This window comes from Pholcus phalangioides, unplaced genomic scaffold, assembly GCF_987345545.1.
Source record: "Pholcus phalangioides strain wild (caught in Gottingen) unplaced genomic scaffold, Ppha-v1.0 ptg000004l_1, whole genome shotgun sequence".
NCBI classification, from domain to species: domain Eukaryota; kingdom Metazoa; phylum Arthropoda; class Arachnida; order Araneae; family Pholcidae; genus Pholcus; species Pholcus phalangioides.
The window spans coordinates 21,734,561-21,758,566 of NW_028301597.1; the positions used below are offsets into that span (position 1 = coordinate 21,734,561).

The 24,006-nt window shown below is 36.5% G+C and overlaps 1 protein-coding gene across 1 annotated transcript in view; it reads left to right on the plus strand.

Moving 5' to 3' along the window:
• Positions 1-24,006, plus strand: part of dysc (whirlin protein dyschronic) — a 237,101-nt gene that overhangs the window by 123,395 nt on the left and 89,700 nt on the right. The window contains exons 8-10 of the mRNA XM_089231819.1: positions 802-870; positions 5,946-6,136; positions 9,964-10,258. Coding sequence (XP_089087945.1) covers positions 802-870; positions 5,946-6,136; positions 9,964-10,258 — 555 coding nt within the window. The remainder of the gene's footprint in view (positions 1-801; positions 871-5,945; positions 6,137-9,963; positions 10,259-24,006) is intronic.

Below are 24,006 nucleotides of genomic sequence, written 5' to 3' on the forward strand. Positions count from 1 at the left end.
GAGGATAATATGAATATAGTTATCCATTAATAATGTTCTTTCATTTGGAAGTTTTTGCCTATGACCAATGATTGAGAAGAGGAAGGCTTGGTTAAGGATTCCCTGGATATGCTGTATATCATTGAAAAGGCCGAAATAATTTATCCTTAAAAACCTGTGGTGGTCGAGTGGTTATAGTGCCGGACTCGTGATGCGAGGATCCGGGTTCGAACCCCACAGTGGTGGTCGGCTGAAGTTGGTTTTCTGTGGTTCCCAACTTCAAGGCGCAAATGCGAGCCGATCTCCCCGTTAAAAAGTCTCGCCACAGAGAGCAACAGTCCTACAACGGTAAATCATTCAACCATAACACTTCACTCATAGTTAGAAAAACTGGGGACAGATGACAGCACTACACATAACAAGCATTACACCGAAACAAACTTTACGTCAGGTTGCACTACACGTACACGCACATTCCCGCATGTACCGATTCGTTGGGGGTTCCGCGGGGGGGTGCATGTGTGGTGTAGCAGTAGTAGGTAGGGCCTCCCAAAAAATGGCTCGGGGATCCATGATGTCTTAAGTCAGCCACCTCGTTGGGCAATTTGCCTGTTGTGGCGTTGTATTTGTATAATTGTTTGTATAATTGTATAAACCTTGAATAATTATTCAAGGTTTTTAAGGATAAATTGTTTCGGCTAACATATCTTATTTGGATAAATTATAATCAAAATAAGATGTGTTTTAGACAATTCATACATATGTTAATGTTACGCATATACTGTTCATGTAATTTGTGCTTTTCATTGATTAATCTTTTAGAGCAACGAATCCATAAAACTATCAGTAGAGGTCCACGCCGAATCAGCAGATGTTCTCACTCCGTCTCCAGTAAGTAATTGATTTGCAGATATATGAAAAGAAAAATTCCAATTTTATTCCTCACTCCTTTTTATGCGTGTGTTCGTACGATGTGTATAGTCATTGAAACAAAATTAATATATGAGACAAAAGTTTATCGTAGCTATGAACGTGAAATAGTGATAGCAACCAGAACTGATTGATATGCATATTAGGCATTGCATAATCATGTACAGGATGTCCCACAAACTCGTTAATATTCATAAAGATTGAAGGATTTGGTATATTTGAATGTGGTTTGCGAAATGTTATTCTAACGGAATGGGAGGTGGTGTTTGGTACAGAAGAAAAAAATTTGTTCAAATTTTAGTCAATACAGGGCATTGCACGAAAGCAAATCACAGAATTCCTTCATAGAACCTTTCTTCAATCTACGGTCGAATCCCGTTTTAACGAATACCGTTATAGCGAAAATCTCGTATATAAGAAACACTTTTTCTAATCCCCCCAGATATGTTTACATAGAAACAATGCCAAAAACCTAGAATTCCTTTATAACGAAATTTCGTTATAACAAAGTGATTTCTCCGGTCTCTTGGTATTCGTTATAACGGGATCCGACTGTATTCTGTGTCCGAAACGTGCGTAAACCTTCGGTGATTCTAGGCCGAGATAACACTATTTCACCAATAGTGCTTTATCTACCAATTTTAATTACCACAATGAAAATCTTATGTAAGCGCCAGTAACATGAAAATTCAGAAATGAGCTGTTTTAACACCGTGCATTTTGTAGAACTAAGATTTGCATACTTACTGTATTTCTTTTGTGCAGCGTCCTCTATGGACAAAAATTCGAAATGGTCCTCTTTATTGTGCCAGAAAAATTCCCCCGTCGTGAGAATAACTTTTTCGCAAACCGCATTCAAATATAGTATACCAATTCCTTCAATTTTTATGAATTTTCAACCACTTGTCTGACTTGCCCGTGTCATGTCAGCTTCTTCTCGAAATTCATTGTCCGTGCCTCGAACGGGCATCGTAATTTTTGCCCGTAGAGGGCGCTAACGAAAAGTAAACATCTAACTAAATTTGCATTAACGATATATCTTCATGCAACAGCAATAAAATGATATCTAGATACATAATCTTCTAATCTAATTTCATAGATACACAATATATAGTTCAGTTGCATAATCTAAAAACTAGATTATTTATATTCCATGCAAAAAAATAATTCAAATAAGAGAAGAGTTTTTTTTCCCCTATGGGGTCGATAAGATACTCGCCTATAGTATCAAAGAATGTTTAGAGGTGTCGTGAGTTCGGTACCCGGTTCATCCTTGTCAGGAACTTTCCTGACACAGGGGTACAACAGAGACGGCGATATTACCACAGAAAAAGATTGATACCGCAGGGAGTCCCACATTTAGGGGTTAGCGCCAGTGCCGTCTTAAGAGCATCAGGGGCCCCCCGGGCCAAGTGGTTTTTCCGAGGTCCTACCTTGTAAATTCTAGACAATTTCAACCGGATCTCATTTTTGTGAGGCCCCTCTTCCCCTGAGGCCCGGGGCCCATGCCCGGGTGGGCCCACGCGTTAAGACGGCACTGGTTAGAGCACCAGCCTCTCGGTAAGTATAGAAAAAGGCTGCAGTGTTCGTAATCGGCAATAAATTGTAGGTCCCGGTCTAATTAGTCCTCGTGTGCAGTTCCTAAAGTAGGAAATATCGCTCCACGGTAGGCGATGAAATGGTCCATGAGGGATGATAAAAGCTACGGGTATAACACAGGATCCTACGGGTTCGCTTGCGTTTGGGAGGCGATGAGAGAAAAGAATTTCTGAAGAAGGGGACGATGGAACAAAAAGTTTGGGAAACTATGGTTTAATAGATATTTGCACACACACACACCCTTATGGAAAAAAATCCTCAAAACATAAATAGACCCTCAAATAAATATCTCCAGCTCACCGCGACGCATACTTTGAGAAACGCTGTCATACGCGGGCTGGAAAGAGAGAGAGGGAGGTCTTCCGACGTAAACCCACACCCAAAGAAAATACATAGAAAATTAAAAGATTCACTGATTAGGAAAAATCGATATTATTTGTTCAGTAATAAATTAATTTAAAATTCTTGTAGTAAATTTCTGTAGAGATATCGATGATAAAAAAATATTTTCGACATTAATATGCGGAACTGCTAAACATACACCAAGTTTAGAATTCATTCAAAATGTTACATAATCTATTACAATACGTAGTTAGTTTACTCAATATCCCGTAGATGGCGCCAACACAAATATAAACAGCTGTGGGCTCTGATGATTACATTGATAAGGAAAACATTCTAAAAAGAATAAAAAATAAAGATAAAAATGAAATCTGTGTGTGTGTGTGTGTGTGTGTGTGTGTGTATAAAATTTTATAGAATAATAATTAAAAAGGGATTTTCCGGAAACTGTTGGCAATTAAAATGGCAAAAAAATTTGAATTCAAATTACAAGGGGAAAAATTTCCGATTTAATTACATAAATTAATTTTAAAAAAATTATCAATTATCTTTTCCATTTTTCTCCCTATAATCGATAATTCCTAACTTTCATTAAAAATAATGTTTCCTCGTTGAACATCAGTTCCATTTTAATGCGATAATAAGAAGACATTTATGAATATACAAAAAAAATAACGAATATCGGTATAAAACATAAAAATTATTGCAAAAATTTGAAGAAAAAACGAATCTAATTATTGAATTTGTAATATTTCTCGTGCGTCAACGAACAAATTAATGAGAAACTGGGGAGTTGAAAAATCCTATCAGAAAAAGAAATCATCCACATTTATTACCCCATGCAACAACACCCCGTACAGAGAAAACGACATTCAATGTATGGGTGTTGAATGGAGTATTGAAATCCTCAACGATGTTCAAGTGGAAGATGAGGAGAGGTCCTAAATCTTCTAAAAATAATATGTAATGCAAGCGAAGCACCAGGACCAGATCATACCTATCGTAGGGTCCTCAGGGAATGTGCTAATGAATTGTTGGGGCCAGTCGCACAGATTTCCAGGAGTAGTGTTGCTGAGGTTATCGCCCCTAGGAATTGGAAGGTTGCTAATGTGGTTGCGATATTTAAAAACAGTAATAGAGAAGCTGTGTCCAATTATCGTCCAGTGAGTTTGACGAGATCCCTTTCGGAAATTTTGGAAATAATTGTCAAAAGACAATTGGTGAAGTGGATAGACGAAAATAATGTATTGTCGGATAATTAGCATGAGTTCAGGAAAGGGAAGTCATGTGTAACTAACCTTCTTTGCTTCTATGATCACGTGACTAAGGCTACGTTTTTGTAAGGGCAAAAATTTAGTTTTTTTTTTACCTTGATTTCCAGAAGGTAATCGATCGGGTCCAACATGGTAAACTCTTGAAGCGTTTACACGAGATTGGGGATTGGGGACAACTTGTTGAATTGGATAGAATCGTGGTTAAGAAATAGTTCACAACGGGTTATGGGGAACGGGGAATTCTCTGATTGAACAAGTGTCACAAGTGGAGTCCCTAGTGGAAGTATACTTGGCACCATACTTTTTTCACTTTTTATCGATAAACTTGATCAGGGTATCGATCGTTAGTAAATTCGCAGATGACGCGAAGCTACTGGGGGCAGTCGGGAATCAAAGCGATAGCGAGTTGCTCCAGACCAACTTAAAAGGATTAGAGCATGGACAAATTAATGGAGCGTGATGTTTAGTGTTGACAAATACATGGTAGCTCATTTTGGTTCGTACGATCCACGTTTTTCTGACGAGTTGAATGATGTAACTATCCCGGATGCAAGTAGGGTCACCGATTTGGAAATTCTCATTGACGAGCGGCTTAGGTTTTCTGCACATTGTAGAGTAGTGATCAAAATATCGAATAGAATGCTCGGTTTAATTTTCAAAAAGGTCTCTTCACGTTCTCCTAAAGTCATTGTTCCGCTTTTCCGAGGCCTAATCCATCCTGGATTGGAGTATGCTGTAAGGTTTTGTTTGGAGACCGTACCTACAGAAGGACGTAGACTTGGCTGGTGGGGGGAACTGGGAAGGGGGTGCAAGGAAGAGTTGCACGTGCTCTTGTTGGCACACAAGGCTTGAGCTATGAAGAAAGACTTGATTATTATTTAATATGTTTACATTGTGGAAGATCGCAGATGTCGGGAGGGATATGATGAACGTGTTCAATATTTTCAACGGGATGGGTAAACCATGATTTATTGATACCTTGTCAATCGACTGCTTTGACAAAGGAACACCAGTATCGATTAGTAAGGGACAATTCTAGGTTGTGGTGTTGCAGAGAATTTTTCTCTAATAGGGTTGTGAATAAATTGAATATCTTACCCCGGGGGTGGTAAATTCTATCACAATTGACACGTTTAAAAAGAAATACGATGAACATGTTGGGGTAAATCAAGAAGCTATCCTTACTTAGATCATCATCGTGTATGGTACGTCAGTCCTTAGGCAGGTTCGCCCCCATGTTGAGCAGCCGCAACTCATCATACTTAGATAAGACAATCATAAATATTTTTTATGAACATTGTATTATATTTTATCATGTATATATAGTTTTTAGTTTTTATAATTGCATTTTTAATTTGGTTGCTGTTAAATATATGACATCCATATTTTTTATGGACACCTTTTTTTCAACCGCCTCGGACATTTTGTCTGTTATGGCTTTGTATTTGTATAAGTTTGTCTTTTAATTACATCCTTCACGGAATTCTGGTTTGAAACCAATTCCAAGCATCCTTAACCCTTTTAACCGAGGCACAGCAAAAATCACTAAACCTCTCTAAAAAATTACATTTTTTTTTATAAAGTAGGCTTTTACCTGCTATTTTCATGGAGAATGAATGAGGACCGGAAAATGTGTTCCATTGAGAAGTCAGCTTTACAAAATATCTGGGCTTTTCAAGGCTTACAAAAAGACGAGATATCTCGTAAATGCTGGTGGGATGGTTAAAGATTTATTGAAAATCTACTTTTTGTTATTTTGATCAATATGGTTTTTTTTTTGTAACGCTTACCATTATTTGTGATCTTTTTATGTGATTGAAGATCGAGAAAGTACCTTCCCCAAGAGGTAGTCGAGGAGCTTCTATACGGAGGCGACAACATCCAGCCCAGCATCAAGACGTCCATCGATTAAAAGTACCAGTAAACGAAAGGGCCAATCCTGATACTGGCAGCGAAGATAGTGGCGTAGACATGCCCAACAGTAGTTACTATGCTAGCCGCAAAAACAGCAGGTGAGGGTCACAGCATTATTGAAAGTTTTGCAACTGTAAGCCAGGAGTAAAGTTGAACTCGGTTATAACGTCATCTCACTGTGCTTATAACGTCGATAATTATAATATATAATTATAATTCTGTTCCGGATGATGCTCATGAAGAATAATGTCAACGAAGTTTGCTAAAAACGTCAATGATGACACAACGACCTCGGATACAACGGCATGTTTTTTGTCATCATTTCATATCGCAGTCGACACTCGCTATAACGGCCCCAATTCATTCCTCAGGAAAGGTCGTTATAGCGAAAGAAAAATATATAGAATAGCCGTTATATATGAAATATTTGGGACTTATGTTAACAGTCGTTGCAACGGAACAGTGTCCATAACGCATGGTCGTTACATCCGTTATAACGAACGCGTCGACCGTTAGCTTCTATGAGCAGTCGACCCTTGGTTTACGAACTTAATACATGTAATTCGTTCCAGAAGTCCGTTCGTAAACCGAATTGTTCAGAAACTGCTATTGATTCCGATGGAAAAAAAATGTAAAATTGATTAATTATTTCGTTACAAGGACTTTGAGTATTTTTAGTGCGAAATTTTTCACAGCAATGCTTTGTACTCAAGTGCGTAATGTAAAACCGATTGAAATTATTAGGCTAACACTGAAAACGCTTTTTCCTAGAAGAGACAATCCCAACCTTACGGGGTAACGGGCTTATCCCATATCGGAGCAAAGGCGGGGCTCCCTATGTATCGGTTTCTTTAATATAATCTATATAATCTTAGTGTCAAAGCCCTCGAAATTTCTATCTGCAATCTGGACGCGATTCCTTCAAAACTGAATCCATATTTCTGTTGGTCCCTTGTTGCCAATCAGTATTATAAGTATAATTAATGAGTATAATTCTCTATATTAATAAGAGCTATTAGCGATATGGTATATACAGTTGCCCCTCCCACTATCGAATTTTAATAAGAATACTACAATGGGAAAAATTGCCGAGCAGGTTTATATTCACCATCCCCTCATTCAAACCCCAATATGCCTAATGTAAACGAGAGTGCAATGGTTCAAAAATGGTTCGGCGTACCTTGGTTACATAGAATGTCAACTTATCAAAAATGTAAAAAGTAAAATCATAAATTCCTAGCATCATATCTAACGTAGTTTAAAGTAAAAATGGGAAAATATTGAAAATGATTCCATTTCATCGCGCAAAGTAAACCGGGACAAGCAGGCGTCCCGAAAATATTTTTCGGGAGAAAGTAGCGGAAAACCGGGAGATCTAGCCACTCTATATTGTTCGATAATATAACACGATTTTTGTTTTTAAAAATGTCCCGACTTTTCAACACGAAACTTAACTTTAATTCATAATCCTAACTTAAATAGAGGATGAAGATAATTAGCGTAATTTATGGATTATTTTATAACCAATTTGACTATGAATATGTATATTAATCACACATAATCGCTATGTTTTTTAAATTTTTTTTTCCGTGAAATATATTTTTAATCTCTGCAGACTTGTAGCACTGCATTTCTCACCAAGTGTTATTCCCAGTAACTGACAATATTTTGCCGATAGGCAATTGACAAAATTTTTAATGAGAACTGGCGAAGTCCCGTTAATCATAATATAACAACTTTGCAAATTCACACTATTTGATTCCACCTAATATTTTTCATATCTGAAAGGTCTAGAAAATGTCAACTTCGATTGTAACGACACCTCAGTTGTAACGGCGAAATTTCACGAAATTGTCGATGTCGTTATAACCGACCTTGTCTGTATTTTTAGATTGCTCAAGTCATGTTATCCCTCTTCGAAAAATATTTGTTTTTTCCTGCGGAAAAAAAATGGGGATCGATGAACGTAAAGTTGAATAAACTAATCGAAACATGTTCACACATTAACATAATATAAACTTGGAGGTTTCTAATTAAAATAAATAATTGTATAAATAATAAATCAAAGTAATGTCAGCAATATTTTTTTTAAATAATTCTAATTCCTCTCACATTCCATGTTTGAATATAGGCTTTGAAATAAAGAAAATTACCTGGAAAAAAAATTCTAAATTTAGAAAATTTTCATTATTGATAATAATAATTTAGCAAGTATCCCCCCCCATAAAATTGAAAAACTATCTGTTAATGAAATAAAAGATTTCTCAGCCATGATGATAATTATTTCCGCTATGCAAATAGTCACAGTAATTAGTTTTTCCTTTTAAAATATTTCAGCTTAGAAAATCTATGAATAAATATTTATTCTAATGAGAAACCATTATCCAGTAAACAACGTGAGAGGTTTGGCATGTTTTGGAATTCTTGTCCAAATTAGAATTGGTAATTAGCCAGCCTAACTTAAGAAAATACTCTATTTGGACGACAGAAATGTTATTGTCATTGATAAAATATTTATCCGAACAATACCATTATTTTGTTCTATATCCTATACATCAGCATATCGAGAAAATAACCCTATTAATTAGGGGTGACCTGCATTTTTCCGGAGGTTCCCGTATTTTCCCATAATTTTGGCTCTCTCGACTTTTTTTTGCAAAAATTTCCCTATTTTCTTAACGAAGCTTCATTTATACTTGAATGAAAGTTAATTTTCCCGACTTATAAATTATTATACGATACTTATGAATATAAATATGAAATTTATCAAAGATATTTGTTGCAACACATCAACGTTCTTCTCTTCGATAAAAGAATTATACGAAAATAATTTTGGTTAAATATGCATGATGATTCCATAATCCCCTTGTGAACCATGGATCTAAGCATACTTCCAATCACGAAAAGTATCCGAATAACGTGTGGACCGCAGTTACGTCATTCATATATAGGGTATAGTTATTAAAATATAAAAATTAACTTTTTATCAGGACACCCTGTCCTCGAAAACCTAATTAACCCGAAATTGTTGCCCTGTCTGGTCCAAAAAGGAAAATCCACCTTTCTAAGTGTAATATTCACTGAGATGTTTGAATTCAAAAATTGAAGAAAAGTTGGAAAAGACTAGCAAAAACTAACAATAGCTTCTTTGTATCGTTTATGCTGTTCTTTCCCAACTTTTCTCCAATTTTCGAATTCATATATCTCAGAGAATATTTATTGCACTTACAAACGTGGAATATTTGCGTGAACCTGAGCCAGGGCAGCAACTTTCTAATTGGGTTTTTGGGTGCATGGTTATCTCACTATTAAAAGGTAATTTTATTTTTTTCATTAACTATACAAGCCCTTGCAGCATGAATGACATGTATCCGAATTCTACACGTTATTTAGGTATTTTTTTCTAATTAGTATGCCTATAGCATCAACGGTTTACCAGTAAAAGGCGGTAATGGGGAATTATGGAATCACCCTGTATGATACATCCACGGCGGTTTGTAGCAGTAGCGCTTTATTTATTGTCATTGATAATTTTCCAATTTTTAACGATAACTAGCAACATTTTGGGTGCAACTGCAGATACTTCAAGTATTTAAGATGCAAATACAAAGGCAACAAGCAAACTACCCAAGGAAGTGACTGGAAAAAAAACTGCCCATGGATGTCAAATAAAAATTTAAAATTTCAGCAACCACAAAAAAAAACAATATTTGGAAAAAAACCAAAGGGAAATGGGATATGAGGAAAATAAAACGCGTTTTTTGCCTCAGATCCCTATTTTCAGTATTTTCCCCGTGGAAATATGTTCCGCCAATCTCTCCATTGTCGCGAAACCGAATTCGGCATGAAAAAAATATCAAGAAAAATGAAGAAATGTATTTGCTGTTCATTGTAGTAAGAGCGTTTTATGTTCAATGGATTTTAGGGTATCCACGACATCACGTGATTCCATACTAGAGCACCTACAGACCAAGAACCCTTGGAGGACGGTGCACAGGACTGCCCCCAGACGTTCCCTCGACGCCGCAATGCGAGACAACACCGAAGCGGGAACCCAACTCCGTAGGAAAACCCTCCGCCGTCACAGCAGCGGTGGCGAAGGCGTCAACCCCGAAGAACGCAGGAACAGTTACAAGACCTTCGAAGATCGACGTTGGAGCACTGGAGGTGAAGTGCCCGACACGCCGGAAGAAATGATGGAACCAAACGACTATCATCTGGTAAGAAATGTCATTTTCAAACCACTTCCGATACATTATTATGTGTATACGTGTGATTCCAGTCTAAGACCGTCCGACTGGATCCGTCCGCAATGCAAATATCCCGATGAAGAGAGTGTAAAACCTATTGTTGATTTTAAAATTGCAGTCAATTTTGAAAAATCATCAGCAAAAGACAAAAATCGAACTTCACATTCCCTTTAACTCATATACGTATCCCATCTGTTTTAGACGGCCTTAGTGACCTGCTCATAGGGTTACGAGACGACCTCCTTCTCATGTAATTTCAAGCGTCCTCCTACGTTTTAGAAATTTTTCTCTTTTGTCCTCCTTTTCAGGTTTCCGGAATTATTTTCTTCTTTTTGAAGATTTTTTTTTCCCCTCTGAGAAGCATATATATATCTCTTGTTCCCCCCCCCCACATTTTTACATGCTTTGACCAATCACCGTCGAAATTCCCAGAATACCAGAACCCATATTATCTCTAAGCAGGGCAGATGATTTTTTAGCCATGGTCGAGCTTGTTTCAGGATAATATGAAAAAGACACCCCGTAAAACAGCTCTGGAAGAAGAAAACCTGCAACATCCCTATCCCTTTTAAAAATACCATTGTTTGCTCACCGACAGCTAATGGCGTGTATACTGAAGTGAAGAAGGTGCTACCTCTTCTATTCAGAAATAAGAAAATAAGATGCAAACGACACTCAATGCTTGTTCCTATGGCGGAATCGCCCCTGGAAAAAAAACCTGCCGAAAAGAAAAAAAAAACACTTCTGAGGTGTGGACTTATAGTGACGGACTCGCGATGCGAGGATCCGGGTTCGAATCCCACAGTGGTGGTCGGCTGAAGTTGGTTTTCTGTGGTTCCCAACTTCAAGGTGCAAATGCGAGCCGATCCCCCGTTAAAAAGTCTCGCCACAGAGAGCAACAGTCCTACAACGATAAATCATTCAATCATAACACTTCACTCTTAGTTACAAAAACTAGTGGCAGATGGCAGCACTACACATAACAACCAGAGAAACAACAAAACTTCACGTCAGGTTTCACTACACGTACACGCACATTCCCGCATGTACCGATTCGTTGGGAGATTTCGCGGGGGGGGGGGGGGTGGGCGGGGTGCATGTGTGGTGTAGTAGTAGTAGGTAGGGCCTCCAAAAATGGCTCGGGGATCCATGATGTTCTTAAGTCAGCCACCTCGTTGGGCAATTTGCCTGTTGTGGCGTTGTATTTGTATTTGTATATAAAAAAAGAAAACCTCCCGCCATGCTTCAGGCAAAGTAATAAAACTGACCAGACTGTAAACAATTCATTATAAGCCAGGGGAGACGAATCGTTATTGTTCGATTTCTTCTTTTTATTTCAGTGGTTCAGTTTCGATTAGGAAAGATTAACCGAATATTATTGTGTTACCAATAATTATTGTGGTTGCGGGTGGTGTTTTTTGTTACTATAGTTGCTCCATCACTTCTGAATAGTGGCATTATTATAGGTGCGCGTGCAAGCGTCCTCTGTTCTCAGTTTTTGAATCTGGAAACTCTACCTGCTACCTGCTTAATCATCAAGTGGTTATATGGCTTGCTTTCTTGATATGAAGTTCTTAAAATGACGTGTAGAATGTGAATTTTAATTCAGTGTATGTTTTTTTCTAATATACATACATTATATATATATTAGAAATATACTTATTCTCTGACAGGTTTGCTTTTACTGTATCCCCCCCCCCCCCGTTCGGATGCTACTGAGTTTGTCACTATCTTTCATAAAAAAAACTGAAAGAAAAACCATTTTTCCGCTTGCGCAGAGGAAGAAATCTCCGACTATTTGCGCATTCAAAGTGCTAAACATATAATTGTGCAAGAAATATAAGGAATAATATTTTTATACGGGTTGCTACATATTCAAAAAGTTTCCAAAGAATAGAATTTATGCCTCTTTCTATCGCACGAGTAACGAAAACCATAAACATTTGAATGAAAACTATTGGTTTTTGCTACTTTCCGAATCCTGAAAAGACCAAGTCTGAAAGGAAATCGTCGTAAAAAGCGACGAAAGTCAAAAATTTCAATCATGAATATCTAGGCGAACTTTCGTGAGAATGTTGTAGAATGAATTTTTTTTTTAGCATAACAGAGAGAGTGTCGCAAATTTTGCCAGTGGGCATTTTTTTTTCGATTTGAGCCCTGAAACATTTCCAATTTCCATATTTTTCTCCGATCACATCATTTTACGAGAGTGAAACAATCACTGAACGCTCACCCTTCTCTTTACCGATAATGTTTTGTTATTAATTTTTGAAATTTTCATTCCTCTCGTAAACTTTTCGTGAAATACACTGTTATAACAACAAAAGCAAATAAACTTTGAAACAAGGTTCATAAAATCTACTTAACACAAAATCTTTCTTTTCCGATTTCTTGCATTTACTTAAATTTGATTGAATATTCAAATATTTTCCGTCAATGTCTTTTTTTCTCTTCAATCGTTTGATGTGAAATAATGCCAAAAAGAAATTATTTTTAACTCTTTTACCGTGACTTCATTTCTATGTTTGTTCATTGCTTATTCATGAATATCATACGTTGAGAGATTTGAATAAGGTATAACTTTTGAGAACTTTTTAATCCTTTTTTCAAGAATGTCTCTGTCAATGATAGTAAAACAGTCATAAAACAGGATTACTTTAGTGAAGACGAAATTGAAATGGGAAGAGTAATGAAATTCAATGTTGACGTAATCCTTTTACAGTGAGAGTCTCTCTCTCTCTCTCCCTTTATATTCTCTTTCTTCACCCAAAAAATCTTTCAATCTTTTCCTTCTCTGTCGCTATTTTAATGCAAAGTAACTTTTAGTTCCCTCTTTTAGCCGGCCATGAATGACATGTTTTCTTGATCATGTGATCCTCAAAGCGGTAATATTCAAATTCCCAAAGCTTATCTGAGTCGGTAATGCGGTTATTTAAATTTCACCTAACTTTTCGAATTAATTGTTATTTCTGAATTTGATTCATTTCCTTGAAAATTTGATACTTCATGAAATTAAGATAATTTTATTTATTCAGACACACAACATTTTGGAGCTAAGCTAGCTTTGTGAGCCCCGAAAAATAATAATTGTTACATCGGTGTCGATGACATCTGATGCACAACTGAACTGATGACAATATAGGTCTACATCACTGCGTATTCTAGCGAACATTGCTGACAGTTTACGCGCTAATACGAGTTCTTTTTTTTTTTAATTTTCTAAGTCGATTTTCTTAAGTCGAACTAGACGAAATTCTCCATAACTTTTGCACATATTATGCTTCAACTTTTGCTCCACAACTGACATATGAGCCGTTTTGTGCAAGAGTAGTATTTTTGCCTATCGGCAAAATATTGTCAGTTACTGGGAATAACTCTTGGTGAGAAATGCAGTGCTACAAGTCTGCAGAGATTAAAAATATATTTCACGGAAAAAAAATTAAAAAAACATAGCGATTATGTGTGATTAATATACATATTCATAGTCAAATTGGTTATAAAATAATCCATAAATTACACTAATTATCTTCATCCTCTATTTGAGTTAGGATTATGAATTAAGTCAAAAAATGTGCTTTCGAGATAATTAGTCCTTTGTGAGAAGTTCTGTGTTTTTTTCACAGTCAACTCAGCATTGAATATTTCTAACTATTTGAGCACATCACATTGCAGTGGTACACATTCAGAATTAGATGAGTTATTACATAGTAAATTGACTTACACCACTTTTACAGAAAAAGTTGCCTGTGAAAAATGACTTACACCATTTGCGCATGTAATTAAATTTCATTTTTGTTTCTTTCGTTAAAAAACTCATAAAGAAATAAGATTTAAATAAAGTTAGTTTTTTTATATCGTTTCATTACATTTATTTTTATTTTTTGAATCAGCATCATAAAGAGGAAAAAGTCTTCAATCATATTACTTCTTTCGGGGAGGTCTGGGAGTTATTTCTGCTATTGGGCTTTCTTCACTTGAGCCATCATCATGGGCAAGCCGTTCGATGTCATCCATTTTTCTAGAAGTTTTCAATTTTAGAAGATGAATAAAGAGGTGATAAACAGAGGTATAAAAGAAAGCAAGTCCATCATCATTTTGGCTTCGGTAACGGGCTTTGCGGTGTACAATGGTCATTGTTTGATTTGTGTAAGAGGTTGTGCAGATATTTTTGCAGGCGGCAGTCGGAGTGTGTGAAACTGCTCTAAATCGTTGAGTGTATGTTTGTAGTACATAACATGTGGGCTGTCATGTCTGAATTGCCTCCAACTTATCTTGAGCCACTGTACTGGCGTACCTTCTTCACTGATTTTGTTTTTATAACAGCCTTTTCTAACTGTGCTGTTGATTTAAAGTCTTGCTGGATCATTACTTGCACATGGAACTTCTTCTGAGTTGAGCGAATAGTTTCGTACCAGTCCGGAGGTACGCAATGCATTTTATTTCTAGCGGCAGTTTCACGTTTTCAAGCTCTGAATCATTCCTCATCAAACTGCGACCTGATACAAAATATTTTTGATCAGTTCCCGTAATAATATCATTCGGATCTGTGACAATTTTCATTAATTTTCATCATTTTGAAATTATGATTTTTCCCAGTGCAGCTGTTACTAAGATGGTTTGTGAGACAAGAGGCTATTTCCTGAGATCCCCTTGAAGCAATGATCTCATCCCATACGTTGGTCAATCCTTATGCGACGACAACTCGTGACTCATTCATTCCCCCGCTTATGATTTGACTTACACCACTTTCGCGCAAAACGTTTTAGCCCTTTCATTTTCTACTAATAAACTTTTGCTGAAATATGGCGATAGCCAGTTGAACGTTGAACTGGAATCAAACTACTTGTTCACAAAGCAGATCGAACTTAGAGCTACCCAAATATGATGTTAGTCAAGCATGCACAAAAAATTACTTGCGCCACTCTTGCACTCAACGGCTCATATATCTTCCATGTCAGTCTTTCGCAATTAAAGTAAGATTCACTTACTTTAAAATTTCACCACTAGAGTAGTTGCAATTGGCTCCAATTAACACACAACATGCCAATTTCACAGGAGATAGATCTAATGTTTTCAGTCTGGGACTATTCTTTTGGTAATATAAAGGATATACTTCCCTTTCGGCCGTGTATATTATGTAGATAACTTATAAACCATTCATGCATAGTATAAGAAACATCCAAAAAACTGTATCATAATGAATGATGGATGTAATACCAATTTACATACATACGTATATATATTGTTTGTAATTGCATTTTTAATTGGGTTGCTATATTTACAAAATTTTTTAAATATATGACATCCATATTTATTATGGGCATATTTTTCTCAACCACCCCGTTGGGCATTTTGCCTGTTGTGGCATTGTATTTGTACTTGTAAGACTTTCATGGCAATAGAAAAAATAAATAAAAAAATTCTAAAAATCAATTTCCATAGTTTCATGTAGGGGGACAAATGTAATACCAAAACAGCAGGAAATACAAGTATATATATAACTTGTGTGTGTATTCAATCAATATAAGAATCGATTCATACGTTTCTGTTTGAATTTGCTTATATATCATTTAATTTTTTTTTCATTTTCCCATTATATATACTAGATGTTATTTTCAATATCCGTATATACTTGATGTGTGGTTAAAATTTTCCTGACAGATGTGACAGAAAATAATACTGACAAGATTGAGATTAATTTGTTAGAGATTACCGTTTTCAATACGAGATATTTTTTATCGTCGTAAATTCGATCGCTGAAATTGATTATAGGATGCCAGTATTGCCATATTATGGCATGACATGATTCTGCTCTGAGTTGCTTTCGATTCATTTCGAAATTGCATTTTTTTTTATGCATGGTAGATTGAATTGATATTCATTTCTGCAGTCAAATATGGAGAAGGGTTGCTGCGAAAAAAATTTGTTTTCCTTTCGATTCTGACAATTCGATGAGATGATTATAAGTCTCTACGGTCAGAAAAAAAAGGTCCAAATAAATTAATCATATATTCAATGTTTAATTTTAAAAATATCAGTACGTTTAGAAAAAATCGAAATACGAAGTTTTACAACTGATGTCATCTTATACATGTCGAACATTACCTATACTTCCCGGTTCATTTGATTTGTGATTTGACGATCTAAAAATGGTTTAAAATTCGATTGTGAACTAAATTCAGTGAAATTATTCCTTTTTTTTATGAATTTCAAGTGAGTAATATTCTGCTCTCTATAGAAGTTAAGCACGAGATTTAAGTTCGTAAATGGCAAGGTTCAACAGCCATCGCAATATTTGTACTACACATTATCTGATTTTATACGAGATCCCCGTCTTGGGAATATTGTATCCATTATGCGAATTCTTCCATCAACCAGAGGTTATCCACCAATTTCCGAGATCAGAATAACGCGCCGTTCTTGAAAAAGAGCTGAGGCAAGTTCTGCGTTTGGCACATTTTCATATTTTCGCTGTTGTGGAATTACTTGCATCTTATATTCCACTTCATCGAAAAAATTTCCAATAGGATTTACTGCACTTATTTCTGCAGCATCGATTTCAAGAAACCAACTGCGTACAGCACAGTATGGATTGATATCCATGGATCATGTTGGAACAGAAAGGGTCTTTGCCAAGCTGTTGCCACTCTGAGGACAGAGCAGAGAGCTGACCATAATGACATAACATGAAGCTATGGTAAAGTGCCATGCACAGGAACCAAAATGCCGAATCCACATCAGTCACTGATCAGTTCACTCAATTTCGGAGAAGTTCGGATACTCATGACCAGACAGTGTACGTTTAGCTAGAATTTTAGTACTTGTATGTATCCTTGAAATTGTCGTTCTTAAATTCACACCTCGCTCTAACCAAGGCAATGTAGTAATTCATCAGAGATCCCCACTCAATTAAACCGCGTTAACTGTCAGTAGAAACGTCATTATTTGACATCTCCACAGCAGAAACAGCTGTGTTGGAGAAGTGATCAAGTAATACCATATTAGAGTCTCCCCCTCTGAAATTCATATCATTTCATAACTTGCATGTACGAGTGTAACTAATAACCTGTATTTATTGGTACAGTATATGAAATTCTCTGATAATTTTCCTACGCATTTCATATACTGATATCAACAAATAAAATTAATAACGTTCTTTACAAACAGGTAGTTTATTAAACTACACTAATTTTTTTTCTTCAAAACAGTAAAATATCAATCATAATCACGCAATGTATTAACATCAGAGACTTGTCTCATATCGATAACTCATTATTTGATCAAGTCCAAATTTAACTATTTTACTATTCAATTTACGAACGATGCTTGGATCCCCCTATCAAAGTTTAAGTAACAATTTAACATCTTTGTTAACAATTGTCATAAGTAATAAAATTAGTTTAATTATTTTAATTAATTAGTTTACGTGAAAGTGTGATGGTAGTAATTTTTGTCACAATTAAAACATTTCTACAATTTGAAGTTTTTATCTACGAGCAACGGTTGAAAAAAATACAATCAAGGCGGGTGCTGCTGTGCGGTCATTTGGGCATCGTGCTGGATTCTCGTCCAGAGGAGCCAGGTTCGAACCCCGTTGACGGCATAGTGGTGGTCGGCTGAAGCTAGTTTTCTACGTTTTCCGGTTTCCAGGCGTAAATGCGAGCCGGTCTCCCATTTGAAAAATTCTGTCCGCAAAGAGCAGGCAGACTTACAACACGATACTAACAAAACATGAAAATTCAGTCATTTTCCATCTTTACTTCAGACAATGAAAGACAGGCGGCAGCACGAGCACGAAACAAGCGCAACTCGACATCATAAATACCTTAGGGGCCACACATACACTTAGAACACACATACCAGCATGTGCCGATTCGTTAGAAATTCCGTAGAGGACTTTGTACGAGGTGCGATTTAGTAGTAGTAGTAGTAGTCAAGACGGGTATTACATGGTAGAATTTTTTACTGATTGAAATAAATATAGCGAAGGTTTAACTTGCATATCCACTCAAAAAATTTCCAAGTTTGAAAAAAAAATCAAGTGTTAAAGATCATGGACTTGAAAGATGACTTCTGACTAGAAGGCGTGAATGTAAAATTTTCCCCTTTCTTTGAATCAGCTGGATGGATACCTTATTTTGCCATTTAAGTTTTGCCTGAAAAGCGAATGTGTATCCCTATTGAAACGCATGTTAAAAAACGTTTTAGGAAAGTAAATTCCATAGAGTAACATTTGGGTAGAGTAAACATTCAAACGCCACATTTCTCACTTTTATTTTATTTTTCCCAAGGACATTGCTCATTCGTGCTTCTATCATGAGGGGGACGATATAATTCCGCATATCTGAGATAAAGACACCGCATCTTGACATGAGCCAACCAAAAATTTGATCAGGACTATCCAAAAAACAAGGACATTCAAGACTATATTTCTTCGATAGCAGTGTCATCGGTTTATTTATATATTATCATGAATAATGAGCCTGTTTTCAAATGATGGGAGGAACTCGCTCTACTACAATTTTTTTCAGGGTTTTCAATGCAGTCCAAAAAACACCTTCGACCCTCAGTTTTTTGGAAACCAGGTCATACATGCATACACATGCCCATCCTACATATTCACAGCAAATTTTTTTTCCTCACTCCTCTTCCGTCTTTTACTTAAGCATTAAACTGCACCAAGTCCATTTGTTTAAAAAAATTAAACACCTCAAAAGTGACTTGACCCATTTACGGTCTTTGTTTATTCTCCATATGATGTCTTCTCTGCACCAGTTTTTTTTTGTTTCTGTTCCCTTCAAACGTATACAATGTATTTCTTCCATATGAGTCATGGGATTTAAAGTCTCCGATTACAGCGATCGATTCTAGCATAAAAGGTGGTTTCGATATTGCTCTTAATAAATTGTGGAAAATGGCTTGCGAATTATAATCTCGTAGAAAATAAAGTGCATTTTGAAGAGTTCATAGTGTATGACCTTCTTATTAGTAGCAGCCTTCAGATACAGAAGGAACCAGCGCTGGTACCAACTCGCCTCGGTCAGTTTCCCACAAGAGTGAAGAATAAGGTTCTGTAATTACTTCGACCACACCCGTCATTAAAATTTCGTGTTAAATGTGAGTGAAATAACAACGCCTCTACTGAGATTTCACATTATCATTCATTTGAACACGAATGTGCAATTGACGTATCTCTGTAGTGTAATTGAAACATGTTTAATTCGAGTAAATTTTCATGATAATGAGGACAATAAATTATACATACAGTCGAATCCAGTTTTAACGAATACCGTTATAGCGAAAATCTTGTTCTAACGAACGCTTTTCTAATCCCCCAAATAAGTTTGCATAGGAACAATGCTAGGTAAACTGGAATTCCTTTATAACGAAATTTCGTTTTAACAAAGTGATTCCTCCGGTCTCTTAACGTTCGTTATAACGAAATTTCGTTATAAAGAAATTCCAGGTCTCTGCATTTTTCCTATGTAAACTTATTTGGAGGATTAGAAAAGTGTTCGTTAAAACCAGAGTTTCGCTATAACGGTATTCCTTAAAACGGGATTCGACTGTATATGTACAAGGCTCTGATTAATGAAGAGATTTGACTGAGGTCTGAAAATGTGTTCCAAAGAGAGCCATGGGCGTAAAAATTATAAGAAACTCTAATCTGTGCCCCCCTACTATAGACTACCTTCATCAACACATAACTTTTCAATCCAGAACGAGCGATTTCAAATCGAAATCCAATGACAATTTTTCTTTCTCCCTTATGAAAAATGACGAGGTAGAGAAATCTCGAGAGAAAATGCACATATTAGAGGGTCAGGTTGATTTTACAGTATCTAATTTCAATGATTTTTAATAGATGGCGCACCAATCTTACGACCAAAACAAAATTAGGCTCAGGAAATTTCTCTGTAGACTGTTTATTGTGTAACTTCCGTGGAATCTTCTACAATTACCTACGAAACTCTTTTATTAACCTCCACCTCTAGATCTCAACATCCCGACAAAGAAATTCATACATTTACGTAACAAAAGACCCAATATCCTTGACCTTTAAAAACAAAGCATCATTCAGAAAATAAAACATCAACAAAAATTACGTTTTAAACCTAAATAACCCCTGAACCGTCAACCGGAACTTTGGCCTCGTAAATTCCATTAAAGTCCATTGTCTTTCTTTCTTTATTGCGTCCCTTCCACTGTTGGAAGTAAGAATTACGATACCATCCATTCCCCCCTTTTTTGCGATCATTGCTCATCATACAGTTAGTATTGTGGTCCATTGTCGGGTAATCTTATAACATGTGTTATGATATAGTAGATTATATAGAGATACGGGTTTGTGTATCACCTACTTATAAGGAAATGGTTTCAGTGGAGTACAAGAAACACAAGATAATAGATAAAATAAATAAAGAAAATGCAAAAAGAGAGGTGATATCAGTTCTCTATGATCCTTATTATGCGTGACCTCTCTTTACAGTGACTCGAATGTCCGATTGTTTCGGAAAACTGCTCAGGCACGCCCTGGACCTTGAACCACTTTTTTTCCCCATAATATGTGTGTATATCATTTCAAGCCATTCTTTCCCACCCTTCACATACTTATTTCATATTTTTAGAAACGTCTTTACCATGGATTTTCTCTTTGTCTGTTCGAATATGGTACCTTTAATTGAAGCATTTCCTAACTAAAAGCATTTTCATTCGGAAAAAGTAATAGAATACTAGAAGACATCAATGTATAAAATCTTATTTGGACTTTTTTCTTCGCTAATGGGGGATTTTATAATAATAACAACTACAGTGGTAGTTTAGCCTTTGAACCCTTTCAACGAGTTTTGACGGCGCCATTTGTGCTATTTGCTTTTTAATGATAATTCAGGCGGTTCCGTCAAACTAAGAACGCGTTAATAATGACTATATTTCAAAGAGTGTATTCATGGCTTGTTAGCTTCAAGGGTATTTTTTTTCACAAGAACGGTACTTGTCAATATACGGTAATACTACTGTCCCTATAATTGTTATTAAGAATTGAGGCGTCCCCGAGATTTTTTCACGTGTTTTGAAGAGCGATAAATCTCTTTCAAATACACGGCTTTCATAAGTTTTGAGTACCCCGTTGTTTAGGATGTACGAAGCTATGACTAGCTCTGTCTTGATCCATGGGCCAACCCCAGCAAAGCCCGGGGGTGGGCTACTCAGGTTCATTAACAGGCTCCCATCATAATGTGTCCTGGCATTATGGTTTTTATAAGTAAGGACGTGGATAGACTTGTGATTTTACCTAAATACGAGGTCTCCGTTAATTTTGCTTGGAAGCCCATGGAAAAAAAATAGTTAAGAGATTCAGCACCAGAGGGTGTTTCCTTTCGTAAATAATACTACATATGATGATTTTTGTAGTGTTTTTCCAGCCATCTGACTCCTCACTGAGCAAGCTGAGAAAAGCTCAAGATAGCAGGCAGATCTTCAACATGACGCTCACATAATATGAAAATTCGGGTATCTGCCATTTTCAATTCAAAATATAGAAGGCAGCACTAAGCGTACGAAACACGCTGACAACTTAAATGCCAGAGCAGGGGTTCCGTGAGCGTGGATTATAAAACAATCCTCAATATTTATACATCGTTATGTACTGAATATTATTTCGTACAAGAATCCATGGACTACATCTCATTGGCACAAATGGTTCGTAGAGAACAAAGGGTTGAGATTTCTACGTTAAGGGATACATATACACTCACGTTGCGGCGTGTACCGATTCGTCAGAAAATCTTCAGAGTAGTGTATGAAGAGATGATATTTTTTCGGCCTTAAAGCGCACTTGGCCGATATGCAAGGGGACCCGGGTTCGATTCCCGGAGGAGACAAATCACTTTTCTTTCCAAATATCAGTTTCGGCATATCATCCAGAAAATTCAATTTCTCTTCAGAGTAATGTTTACGAAGAGCATGTATGGCCAACATCAGCTTTAGTAGAGCTAGTGTTGGTACTGTTAAAGTAGTAATATATCCATCTGACTCATCTGTTCAAGCACACATACATACTCAATGGCAGGCTGTCTAAAAATCTTCAGCAGAACCGTTGCACATTCGTATTTCTTCATTCTTGAATATCGCGTTGAGTTCGCAAAGACGTGCTTTGCTAGTGAAAATCTTTTACAAAAACGGTGATTCCACAGAACAAAGATTTAACTGAGATTTTGAATATTTGCTTAGGGTGGCGCAGTGGTGATCAGCTGGAGTTGGTTTTCTGTGTGTTTCCCATTGTTGAAACGTGCATACGAGCCGGCCTACAATTTGAAAAAAATCCTCTACGCACTGAGTATCAGACGTTACAATATTAAAATTGCACTCATCAGATTATTTATTTATGGCAGCACCAGAACTCATAGCTGGACTAAAACCGCGGTAAATTGGTTCTGTGGTAGGGTTACCAACCATCCTCCTTTTTGATGTCATTTCAAGCGTTCTCCTAAGTTTCGGAAAACTCGCCTTGTTTTCCTTTTTTTCCGGTTTCATTATTTTCCATTAATTTCCGAATTATTTTCCTTTTTTCCTGGGGAATTTTTTTTCTCCGCTTTGAAACATATTTCCTCATTGATATGAATATTTTTGTGTTTTTTCTCCCACACGCCTTCACAAATAGCAGTTGAAATTCCCAGAATTTTTTCCGTTTCTGCTTTTTTTTACCGTTTCTGTTTTAGAGTTGGGAAAAAATTATTGTTGTGGCCGGTTTTATTGGTCGGAACAGTGGCACCAACTATTGGGAAAACTGGAATAAGCGATGTCAGTAAGGGTGCACGTAGACGTCCTCCTTTCCCAATCCCCGGATCTGGTAACCCTTCTCTATGGTGAAAGACCAGATGATTTCTTGAAGTTTTTATAGCTTTCTGATGAATAAATTACGGCTGCAGACAGCTCAAAACAAGAAAAATGTAATCATAGGCATAACCCTGCAATACGTAAAGATCACGTATATAATATGAACTCAAATAATCCTAAATAACAACTATTTCCTGGAAACGATGACAAAAGCGAGACATCGTTCATCATCATTATGGAATGTGCATACAAACGTGTTTCAGTACATTGAATGTGTGTTATAAATAATAATTAGAAAGTTCTCACCTAAGAATAATCTCATTATTTCAGAATTGCTCTGTGTCTTCCATGAGGACAGGATATGATGCCATTCCCTGACATACACTTGATAAGGTTCATCCTTATTCCCTCCCAATCCATCTAAGAAGTGTTACGAGAGAGCTAATTAATTACTCGCGTTCATTCATCGTTACTAATTGACCGATAGGAACCGCACTGTATACGTCCGTCGCGGCTAGGGTTATTAATTTGAAATTTCGTAATTTATCACCATCCGATCGATTAACGAAGTTCTTGAGGTGCCCTTATCGTCACTCGAGATTCGTATGTTCTTAAATAGATTAACACTTTTCCAAACACGAAATTTAGTACCTAAAATGTGACACCTTTGTCATGTATGTGGAAACACTACAGTGGGTGATTTGTCAGCAGATTATTTATGTCCTAATGTCTCCAATTGGTCTTGAAATCATTTGAGATTTTGTCCCCAGAGATTCAATAGAATAATCTTTATTGTTTTAGGGCCGATTGCCCCATTACAAGAAAATAAGATGAACAATTAAATTTTTGCTTTATATGAAATATATGCATGAGAAAATCCA